Source organism: Neopelma chrysocephalum, unplaced genomic scaffold (genome assembly GCF_003984885.1).
Source record: "Neopelma chrysocephalum unplaced genomic scaffold, ASM398488v2 Primary Assembly neopelma1_96921, whole genome shotgun sequence".
Classification (NCBI taxonomy): Eukaryota; Metazoa; Chordata; class Aves; order Passeriformes; family Pipridae; genus Neopelma; species Neopelma chrysocephalum.
The window spans coordinates 709,558-722,103 of NW_020925564.1; the positions used below are offsets into that span (position 1 = coordinate 709,558).

The following is a 12,546-nucleotide window of genomic DNA, read 5'->3' on the forward strand; positions in this document are numbered from 1 at the left end:
AACAGCATAGGCCTTGGTGCTTTAAGGAAAGGCTAAAGAAACAAGACTTAGTGGCAAGTGCCACTAGTTGCGTGATCCATTACATCTTTCTGGTCATTGCTCGAGAATAAGCTACCTCTCCTTTGCTGATTATGCAATATTATATTTAGGGGATGGAGGGAAAGGGAATGAAAAGGTACCCTTGTAAATGTGTTTACAACTTGAGTATTTACCTCAATGACTCTCTTGTCCTTATTCAGTGATCTATGAGTTCCTCTTATTAGGATCATTGCATCTTTCACAATGTTTCTGTTTCGCATAAAACAGGTTATATATAGCGTGTTTGTTCAATAATGCTTCACATAGAAAGTCAGGGAAATGACCTTTACAGAATAAAGTAAAGTATTAGTTGAATAATGAAGGAGAGCATTAAAAGATTTTGAGATACTTGCAAAACAAATTATTAAAACATTTCTTTAATTTCTTTATAGATTCTGGACAACCAGGAAGTCCAAGCCACAATGATCCTGCCAAGAATCCACCAGGTAAATATAAGTTCCAGAACATGTGCATCTAAGATTGTTTGAGAACAAAGATAGTATTGTTAATAGCTAAAGAGAGCATAATCGGTCAGCAACCTATTTTGCACTGGTAAGTATTTATAATCAAGACAAGCTGTAATTATTTTAGGTCTTTTAAACTGGCAGTGCCTCAATTGCAGTTTCATCAACATTCATTTAGTCTAAGGAATTTTTCTTTAATTTCATGGTTTTTAGAATTTTCCAAGTGAGGGTGGGTAGAGGAGTAAGGAGACAAGATCCCAAATAACTTTAATTTTATAAAAGTCTTCAAATGATAAAATTTTTCTTATATCTCAATAAAATGCAATTGACCTACTTCTAAAGTCTTTGATATGAGCTATAAGGTTTTTACTTTTTACATGTGCTTTATAGAATGCAAATATGTTAATTTAAAGATATTTTTTGTATCAGCTCAGAGAAGTTTTTGAACATGTTAATGGGTCACAGTAGTGACAGCTGGAATTTCTTTGAGAGAGATGTCTTAGTAAATGGTCTTTTCAATTATTCTCTTAAAATAAAAATTCAAGAGAAAATCAAACCCAGACTTCGTCATTCCAGTCTGTTTAGACAAAAATTTCATTCTATTTTCATGAAATTATCCTTCTTGTCAATTCGGTTGTGCTAGTAAATCTTGTTAATCTTTGCCATGTTATGAATTTTATCAGGCTAAGACACGTGACAGACACACTATCACTTCTAATGAGAAAGGAGTGACTCCTGCCATCACCATCATGCTATATCATCTCATTTTAGCTCTCAAAAGATGTGTGTATCTGAAATAAGCTGCAACTAAATGAGTTTGCTCTTTTTCTAAATGCCAAATTTAGTCTGACCAGGAAGTAATTGTGTGATACTGGGCTGTTACATATACAGGGACATTTTCTGGTTCTATTTAAACATTATGGAAAGCAATCTTCCTTGTGGCTGTACAGTTTTATACTATGCGTACAATCAAAGTATACTGTACTTGTGAAATATATCGTGCAGGTTGCATGTGAATACCCAAAAGTGAAAGAACCATCATAGATTATTATACAAAAAACCATGTTCCTGTAATATAAACCCCAGATACATACACTTGAAGATTGCAGATATATTTTAGAGATAAGAGGGCAAAACAAGTCAAATAAAACAATTACAAGCTCTTTTTCAAGTGATTTTTTTTTCTCTTCAAGAAATGATGTAGGCTTGATATCACTTTTGCTTGGAGACTTGGATGCTGTTTCTTTCCAAACTGTGTGTGGTATTAAGAGTAGACTTTTATTTTTCTGTTAAATATATGCCATAAATTATGTGGAATAGTGGTTTAAAAACCCAGTGCAGCAAATTTACACCTAAAACAAGTCTGAAAAATTTCCTCATGGATAATTAAGTTTTTTAAAACTTGGAGCATTTAGCTGTAGAGCATTTAATTTTGTTTTAGAGTATCTCTGTTTGTGAGTGCAAGAAAAGCCAAATGCATTACCCTACCCTTTGTCATTTTGAAGGATCCTTTGAAGCTGCTACATTTGGGAAACTGAAGGCAGGGTTTGGAAAGTCACCTTTAATATATTTTAAGATTTTGTTTTTAAAGTATGATATGGTTTGGAGCTGGCTCCCTGCCAAGTCTCCAAACCTTACCACAAGAAGTCCCCCCTGTACCCCAACCCAAGGGAGAAGAGGGAGAAAAAAAACAACTGAGAAAACCGAAACGAGAGAGACAGCTAAAGCAATATATAAATATATTTACACTTATATTACAGTTATATACAATTGAAATATATGTATACAATTGCACAAGGAAAAGGGAAAGGGAAGGGGGAAGGGAAAAAAAAAGGAACAAAGCCAAAATAAAATATATATATCCCGATCAATAGCCCAAGATCTAGCAAAGAATAGCAAAGAATATCTTACTACTCTCCTTGGGACAACAGAGAGTCACGCTGGAGCGACTGCCGGCAGCCTCCGCCTCCCAAGGTCGACAAGGCCTTACCAGTTCTCACTGTCCAACCTGACAGACTCAACAGCAGGGAAACCTGCACCTCCAAAGCCGCCGGAAGGAAAGAGGGCAAAGGCGTCTCCTCCTTTCTTCTTGTACCCCAGTTTACGTAAAAATCGTAGGGAATACCCGGTAAATCTGGGCACTTCCTTGGTTACAAACTGGTCACCAAGGAAGGCCCAGACCAAACTACCACAAAGTACTATTTAACATTTGGACTGGGAAGGTAGAAGTATGTATTTTACTAGTGAAGATCACATCCTGTAGTGAGTCCAGTCTCTCCAGTCTTAAGTCTGGTGAGGAGTAATCTCTTAGCAGACTTGGGGGTCAATACCTAATGTTTGACAAACTCTAGTGTCTCAGAAGACAGAAGGACATAGAAAGCAGAGAAATATGTTGCTGATTGCATCATGAAACTTCCTGCTTAAAAATAAGAGCATAACACTTTGTCATGATTTGGACTCACTGCTGCCAGTATTATTCCTTTATCTGCTGCCAAGGGGGGACAGAAAATGAAAGCTGTGCCTTGCTACCCTTGAAACCCCTTCATTTAAGCAGAGACAGAGGCATAACTGAATGTCATCTCCCAGACTATGCATGACCTTCTAGCCTTGTTCATCTTGCCTGTGTGATACCATCTTGGAGTTAAATTGGCAAGATTTAGTTGAGGTGTTCAGTGTTGAGGTTTGTGGGACAGCAGAATACAGGACTTCTAGGGCTGTGCAGGAGAATGAGGGGGAATTGCACTCCATTCAACTGGTCTAGGAAAAGGGCTACTGTCCTGTTCTTTCTTAGTAAACTTCACATGATTCTTATTATTAGAGCCAGATAATCACTTCTGTCAGAACCCCCGAAGATATCCACTCTGAAGTTTGTTTTCGGTCCCAGGCCAGGAGCATGTGGACTGGTAGTGCCGGGAGGGTTTGTTCTTCTGTCATGTTTTGTTGTAGTGCCTGTATGGCATGGAACCAGGGTGCTGGCAAGGGATATGTGCTGTTAGCTTTCAGATGCCACCACCTTCAAAAAGATATTGCCACGGAAGAAGATGTTGGAAACTGAATGGTAGTTGGCAAAGCTGCTGGTGTTAAAAGTGGGTTTTTTTCTAGGTTTGGCTAGCCTGCTGCGTTCTTTAGGGTGTCTGGTAATTTGCTGTCTTAACCACGGAGAGAGGGTAATGTCACTTGCCAAACAAAAGAATATTAATGGCACTTAATTGATAGCCCAATATAGTATTAAGATGGTGTAGCTTGTGGTGAAAGTGGCATGTAGCTTTTGTAGCTAAATCCAGGGGTATACTGCCCTTAGTTTTATTTTTCAATAACTTTCATCTGGTGTATTTTTAAAGAATGTATCTTATTTTTCTAAGAGCTGTGTTGTAAAGATCGTCTCTCTGCAGGGATTATTAAGTAAATTCCAGACAGAGAAATGAGCTGATCTGAACTGAGAAAGGAGAAGAATCTGAACACTGCCGTTGTTGCGTTGACCATTAAGTTCCTGATACCTGAAAGTTTGTGTTATGCTATCACAGTTCTAACTATTAAAAGTTTACATGATCTAAAAGAGAGAATAAACATGTCCATGGATCCATTGAGGGTGACTGAACAGATGGAAGGACAACTGGATTAATAAGTTTTAAAACCGAAAATACTTATAGCTTTGCGAACTATCAATAAAAGCAAACAACAACAAAAACCCAAAAGCAACCCAAGTACTTTAGGCCTGCCTTGTTTCTTAACATTCTTCTGGGCATCTGCTCAGACCTACTGCTGAAGCATGCTGTTTGAATATGGAAACTTAGAGTGGCAGTTTCCATGTAATGCTGCATTATTATTTGCTCCTGCAAGTCTCATAGGTTTTGTGTGTAGCTTAAGAAAAATCTAAAAAAAGAGCCTTCGCATATGTGCCTTGAAATACCTGCAGTGGTGTGGCAGGATATTTCCTGAAGACAGAATATGTGATCTTTCAGTAAGTTCACCTGTTCGGCATAAGAAAATTATGACAATGAGTAAAAAGAGAAAAACATCTAGAACTACAAGTAAGCTAATGATATTGACACCTTCCATAACAATTTGGTCTCCAGACATACAGTTCTTACTGACTAGTTCTTCTAGTTGAGGATTTTCCAAGTTTTGTTTTACTTTATTATTCTTTTCCTTACTGCTTGCTGACCACAACTGTTTGACATTAATAAGATTCTTACTGTTTGCCATTGGTTTGAGGTTGCTGCTTGGCAGACTTGATTTATTTATTATACACCAGTGTTAACATGCCTGTGTCCAGTTGTTACCTTGTTGCTCAAATCTTTGAACACCATTTTTAAGCTACTAAAATAAGAGTAAGAAATAGCAATACTGATAGAGTAAAATGCTATCTTGATAGGAAAATAGACTCAATTAAAGAAGGTGTTGCCAAAAAGCTTGCAAACAGACTCATTTTGTACAGGTGCCTTCAAGATTTTGGAGCTATTCTTGTCCAACATTGGGGAATACAAAAAAAGGTGCAAAGGAAATGTAGCCATCCTGACATAGACAGCTATGAGCCTTGCTGGTGAGGGAAGAAAAGTGTGTTTAGATTTTTCCTTTCATCCAACAGTTGTGTTCAGAGGTTATTAAGTTATTAGGTTATATGTTTCCTAGCAAGTAGCACATGCTGATTTTTTTGGTTGATTGGTTGGGTCTTTTCCCCTGATAGAACTAATTCCACTTCAGGTGGTTTAAGGAATATTTGCATATGAATTTTGTAGACTCTATAAGATCAGTCGGGGCTGAATGAGAAATGCAGAGGACTTAGGTTTGAGCCTGTGTGCTGATGAATATTAAATTATTTATATAGGGTGGCACACTTTTTGACACAGAGATTGAGAAGCTGTCTCTTTGGCTCTTGCCTTTCATTCCTTCTCACTGCTTCCCTTCTTTCCTCCACAGTAGCCCATGATACATTGTCAGGGAATTTTCCTAGAGATAAAATCCTTAATCTAAGTGAAACATACGTAGGTGAATTCCCAACCCCAGCCTCACTGCTCTGAAGTTGGTTTTATCCTTCTATTTTCACCTGAAATTTTGTTCTCGGAATCACTTCCAAAGAAGATCTGAGTGAAATAACCATCTCTGAAGATTAGTTTAGTTTTTTTTTTTTAGTTAAAGAGGGTGTTGCCAAAAAGCTTGCAATAAGCCTCACGTGTCTCTCAATATGCAAATCTGTCTTGCAGCTGTAGAGCCCCAAAGGGTTTTTTTGCTGTTTCATATGGGATAGCAGCCATAGGGAGAACATTCTTTTTGGATCATGCCCTAAGAAGTCTGCAATAAATTTATCTATGTATGACTGTTTCAGGTCGAAATATTTCAGTTTTAAGTTTCAGAATGCATGGTTTCAGAAATAGCCTCTGAAGAGTAATGTAGTCTCAACCTTTGCACTCTTGGAAATGCAATAAGCAAATGTCGTAGGTTTTGAATGACTCAGACCACAGATGGTTTCATTATTTTACTGTATTGCAAGTTACCCTCTTGTGGATGGGGAGTTAGCCCCGTAATTAATAGGAATAGAAGAGATATGGCCTCATCATTGTAAGCAACTTTTCTTCAACAATGATGCCATCGTAGCAGTTTGGGGATTCAGATAGAATTGTATTTAAACAAACACATAATCAACACTGAAAGAGTGGGCAGGACAAAGGGTTGTTACTGGAAATAAAAGACTTGCCCAAATCGTTCTAACAGGAACGTAGCCTATGTACCCCTGTGTGGTTGCGAGCTATGCTGGCGAGGGTTCATGCCTTCGGTAGGGTCGCCCATGCCAGACAGGTCAAAACCATAGGACCAGATAAACTACATCCCTGGGCAGGATGAGCTCATTAGCCTTCTGGCAGTCATCCTAGGAGAAGGACAACTCTCATCCCAAACCCGGGCAGATGGAGCTCGCTTAGCCCTGGAAGGCCATCCATCTCAGAGAAGGTCACTCTAATCAAACCTACGTCCTGAGGACCTCGCTGCCACCGTCCAAGCTTGCTCGGCCCTGGCAGATGAACCTCAGGATTAAAGGGTGGGTTCAGTTCCGCGCATACTGCATCTCACCTAAAAAATCCATTGCGCAGGCTTGAAGGCTTTACCCACATGCAAAAAGTCCTGTAGCGACGGGCGAGGGTCGAAACGGTAGGTGAAAGATGCACTGGGAGCCGCAGACTCAACCCTGCATACAGGCGGTTCAGGATATTGGTCATTTGAGACTGACGGAGATGAGAGTCTCTTGGGGCAGCACCCTGAACGACCAAGCAGCCTTTTCAAGGACAGCACTGCTTGCTCCACTCGGAGAGGGGCCTAGAAAAGGTGGCCTAAACAAAGCTCATCTCCACCTTCACCCGGTTGGTTAACCGCAGACCGACGGGCATCTTCTTCCAATGCGGTCGCACAAAGAGCAAAAGTCAAAGGCATGCACCTGCCTCCAAAGGTGTACTCAAATTAAATCTAGCATGTTGGAACATCAGAACCATGCTCGATTCTGCCAATAGTGGTCGTCCTGAGCGACGTTCTGCCCTAATTGCCCATGAACTGGCTCGTCTCAACATCGACATTGCTGCTCTCAGTGAAGTTCGCCTTCACGAGGAAGGCAGCCTCAGAGAACATGGTGCCGGTTACACACTCTTCTGGTCAGGTAAGCCCAGAACCGAAAAACATCTCTCAGGTGTCGGCTTCATGATCAAAAACTCCATTGTCCCTAAACTCGAAACTCTGCCGACAGGTCACTCTGACCGCATTATCTCCCTACGCCTTCCACTAAACAACAAGCAACACGTTGTCATCTTCAGTATATATGCCCCAACTCTCCAAGCTGACCCTGCTGAAAAAGATAAATTTTACACTGACCTGCGCTGTCTTACCCAAAAGGTGCCCGCAGATGATAAGATCATTATCCTTGGTGATTTCAACGCCAGAGTAGGTAAGAATTTTGAAGCCTGGAAAGGAGTATTAGGCAAGCATGGTGTTGGAAACTGCAACGATAATGGTCGACTTCTGCTAGAATTCTGTGCGGAGCAACAGTTCACCATCACCAATACTATCTTTCAGCAGAAAAATAGTCTGAAGACAACCTGGATGCACCCCAGGTCTAAGCATTGGCACCTCATTGATTATGTCTTGGTGCGACAGAGAGATGTCCGCGATGTCCTCCATACCCGCGTGATGCCCAGCGCAGAATGTCAAACAGACCATCGGCTTGTGCGCTGTAAACTCAACCTTTATCTCAAATTCAAACCCAAGAGGGGCAGTATCCCAAGGAGAAGACTCCAAGTTAACGATCTCCAATCAGCCACAGTAAGAGAAAGATTCCAGGCAAACCTTCAAACTAAGCTTGTTAACCATTCCACAGATTCTGCAGTTTCCTCTCCCGAAACAATTTGGCAGCATATTAAAAGTAGCATCCTGCAATCCTCTGAAGAATCCTTAGGGTTCTCCCTCAAGAAGAACAAGGACTGGTTTGATGAAAATAATCAAGAAATCCAGGAATTGTTGAGGAAGAAGAGAACCGCCCACCAAGCACATCTTGCACTGCCTTCCTGTCACGCTAGAAAAACAGCCTTTCGTCTTGCTTGCAGCAAGCTCCAACAGAAACTCCGTGACATCCAGAACAAATGGTGGACCGATCTAGCTGCAAAAACTCAACTATGTGCAGATACAGGGGATCACAAAGGATTCTATGAGGCCCTGAAAACAGCATACGGGCCTACATACCAAGTCCAAAGCCCACTACTCAGTGCAGATGGTCAAACGCTTCTGACAGATCAAACCTCCATTCTGAATAGATGGTCTGAACACTTTCAGACTCTTTTCAGTACCAACCGTGTAGTACAAGACTCAGTAATTCAGTCCATCACACAACAACCAGTGAAATACGAATTGGATACTGCCCCCACTCTAGGAGAAACCCTCAAGGCCATACAGCAGGTGAAAATCGGCAAGGCAGCTGGGGTTGATGGAATTCCACCTGAAGTCTGGAAACATGGGGGCCTTGCACTCCATGCTAAATTTCATGAGCTTGTGGTGCGCTGTTGGGAACTAGGCGAACTACCTTCAGACCTTCGTGATGCAGTCATCATCACCTTGTATAAGAAGAAAGGTACTAAATCAGACTGTTCAAATTACCGTGGTATTACTCTGCTCTCCATTGCTGGCAAAATCTTGGCAAGAATACTCCTGAACAGACTAATACCCGCTATAGCAGAAGAAATTCTACCTGAAAGTCAGTGTGGCTTCAGAGCCAACAGGAGCACCACAGACATGATATTTGTTCTCAGACAACTGCAAGAGAAGTGTAGGGAACAGAACAAAGGTCTCTATGTAACCTTTGTCGACCTCACCAAGGCTTTCGATACTGTGAGCAGAAAAGGTCTTTGGCAGATTTTGGAACGTTTAGGTTGTCCCCCCAAGTTCCTTAAAATGATCATCTCACTTCATGAGGATCAGCACGGCCAAGTCAGATATGGCAACACACTTTCTGAGCCCTTTCTAATAAAGAATGGTGTGAAACAAGGCTGCGTTCTTGCACCAACCCTATTCACAGTCTTTTTCAGTATGATGCTTCAAAGGGCCTCGGCAGACCTCGATGATCAGGACGGTATCTACATTCGATATCGTACTGATGGAAGCCTATTCAACCTAAGGCGACTGAAGGCCCATACTAAGACCCTAAACCATCTTGTCCGGGAGCTGCTCTATGCTGATGACGCCGCCCTTGTTGCCCACACAGAAGCAGCTCTGCAGCGTTTAACATCCTGCTTTGCAGAGGCTGCTGAGCTCTTTGGGCTGGAAGTCAGCTTAAAGAAGACAGAAGTTCTCCATCAGCCTGCACCTCAGGAAGTCCCCCACCGTCCCCACATCACCATCGGCCAGTCAGAACTCAATTCAGTCCAACAGTTTAATTACCTAGGCAGCCTCATCTCCTCAGATGGTAAGATTGATGGGGAGATAGACAATAGGTTAGCGAAGGCATACAGTGCTTTTGGAAAACTCCATAAACGAGTTTGGCGTAATAAACACTTGAAGAAAAGCACCAAGATCAGTGTTTACAGAGCCATAGTGCTGTCTACTCTTTTATATGGTTCCGAATCATGGGTCATCTACCGCCACCACCTGCGTCTCCTAGAACGCTTCCATCAACGCTGCCTCCGTACAATCCTTAACATCCATTGGTCAGACTATGTGACCAATACATCTGTTCTCGAACAGGCAGCAATCACAAGTATTGAGGCCATGCTCCTGAGAACGCAACTGCGTTGGGCAGGGCACATCTCTAGGATGAAGGACCACCGCCTCCCTAAGATCCTGCTTTATGGTGAACTTGCCACTGGCTGCCGCAAGAGAGGAGCTCCAAAGAAAAGATACAAGGACTCCCTGAAGCAACAACTCAGCCTCGGGCATATTGATCACCATAACTGGTCTACTCTGGCCTCTAATCGGGAGGCCTGGAGACAGACCATTTATAACGCTGCTGATGCTTTTGAGAAGGCACGCAGGATCACTCTTGAGGAGAAAAGACAACGCAGAAAGAATCGAACCTTGCAGAATATACCATCTAAGGAGTCTTTCTGCTGTGTCTTTTGCAACCGGACTTGCCTTTCTCGTATTGGCCTTTTTAGCCACCAACGCGCTTGCATGAAAAATGGGTAGAGCCCTTCCCAAATCTTCGTTCGCGAAGCCTAGCCATGATGAATCAACACTGTTTTTCAGCATGGGAGTGGAGATTCTGAAATGCTTGCTGTTTCCCATATGCCTTCAGCCATGCCATCTCAGATAGTGGTCTTCAAATACAACAGGGTTGGATTTGGTCAGGGCTTGATTTTCTGTGAAGTTCTCCCTTTCCCCAATGCCTTATGAATTAATAATGCCAGTGATTGAGAGGTGGTACTCTTCCTCATCAGCTTCCCAACACTGAGCCGAGTGGGACAGTCTGGGGGCAGAGCCCAGCTGTGCTATTTTGGCAATCATAAACCTGCACAGAGTGTACAGCCCCTTTTTCCAAAAGGGAGAGTTTTTGGCCTTGCATGATCATTTAAAATTTGGTGTGGGTGATTACTACTGTCTGCTGGCTTAAGATTACTTTTGAATTCTTGTTTGCATTGACTGTTCTTCTTTATTAACTTACTGTGTGAATAAGTGATGCGGTGATAATTCTTATGCTGTGTTCACTTAAGGTGCAGTGGTGTTCAGTGTTGGCTGCAATGGATTTTACTTCCAAGTGTGCGCAGGGCAAGAATTTACTGAAAAATCTTATGTTGCTAGTTAGAATTCCTGAAACCTGCTTTGGCATCAGGAAATTCCTTTTTGGTACCTGGTAATACTATAGCTGTTAGGAAGCAGTCCCCCCAACCTCTTCTTAAATTTTGACTGTAGTTTCTGTATAACCTGAGACCTTCTGGAGTGGAAGGTGAGTCTGCATTTGTGTTAGTTACCCTTTCTGTTTCTTGCTAGATTTCACTTGGATTCTAGTACATGGATTCCAGAGTCCATTAAAACTGGTGTTTACTTTTTCAAATTACTGCAACAGTGAAGGATATTGTAGTTCTGGCTATAGTCTTGAGGGTATTGAAAATCTCATTTGTTTCTGAAAATGGCATATTTAGGTTTTTAGTTTCTCATCATGCTAAAAGGTTCAATGGAGTCAGGGCATCTTTTTGCATCATGTTTGTTTCCTGCCCCAGTTAAAACATTATTACAACTTTCAGGAAAAACAAACCAAAATAAGCTGTGGGTATGTCACGTGGCTGGAGATGGTTGCACGATAATCAATATAGCCTTATTCTCTGGACAGACCTTAGTTCAAGTGTTTCAAATGACATAATCACTAGAATCTTCTTTGTCACTCCTTGGCTAATACTATCCACCCATAACTGCCTTTAAATACTCTGTTTCCGGTACCTTTTTTCAGATACTGGTTTCAAAAAGCATGCAGTAAGAAAGCAAACTGCATGTCTGCTGACTATATTTTGACTTACAAAGAACAGTGTGAGACTAATTTTTCACTATCAGTTTGGACTGTAAATAGCTGTACAAAATTGTAACAGCATCCAGAACATTACACTGCGTAACTTGACGTTTACATACAGCTCTCTGCTATACACCAGGCTGAAGCTTCCAGCCTTTCTTCTCACAGTAGCTCCTGATGTTGTACCTGTCTTACTCTAGTATAATTCTGCACAGTAGAATTATACCAGCAGTAAGACAGGTACAACATCATTCTACTATACAGTAGAATTACAGTATTATAGTAGTATTACTCTACTGTATCTAGTACTGTGTAATTGCTCTGTTTAAAGATCCATAAATAAAAGCACACCAATACAAATTTGTTCCAGCACTGTTTGGATCCGTACCCCTGTTTTATAGGTTGCTCAAAACCAAGGCAGTATCAATGAAAAAACTAGATGTAAAATGATACCAGGAAACAGTTTTATGGTTTGGCCCTAGTCAATATGCAACAGAACGTAAACAGGCATTCTATTCATAAAAGTACAATTGAATTAGAAGACATAAAAAGACTGGTTAAAGATTTGTAAAGCTAAACGTCACTAGTAAACTTTTAAGTAATGTGAGAACAAGCCCGTTAGAGTAATTGTTAGTGCAAACTGAATTTATCTTTCAGTAGGCTTATACAATTTTATTTTCCCCCCCTCAGTTTAAGTCTCTGCATGGTTAAAATGGTTAAAAGCTATCCTTGCAACTCATCTCTTGAAGGCACAGTATAAGGCATAGTACGGGAATAGAGTAGAAGGACTAGGACAGAATGACTTCTATAGCAGTTGGAGGTATTACTGAAGGTTTCTCCCTTGCGTATGGGAGCTTGATCAGAACTGCTTCTTGGCTTAACCTCTTTACCCTTCATACTTGATGGCACTGGTCTGGTCATTGGGGAATTGTTTGAAAAATATATTTTTCAGAAATGAATTTTCTGTAAAAAAGGTAAGCAGAGAAAACAGATTTTATACTCACCCAGTACAAAAGCTAGAAGGAAATACAGAAA

General features: G+C 41.2%; 1 protein-coding gene across 7 annotated transcripts in view; it reads left to right on the forward strand.

Moving 5' to 3' along the window:
- Positions 1-12,546, forward strand: part of NFIB (nuclear factor I B) — a 174,023-nt gene that overhangs the window by 94,938 nt on the left and 66,539 nt on the right. For all 7 annotated transcript variants that reach the window (XM_027670679.1, XM_027670680.1, XM_027670682.1 and 4 more), the window contains exon 3: positions 471-524. In XM_027670679.1, coding sequence (XP_027526480.1) covers positions 471-524 — 54 coding nt within the window. The remainder of the gene's footprint in view (positions 1-470; positions 525-12,546) is intronic.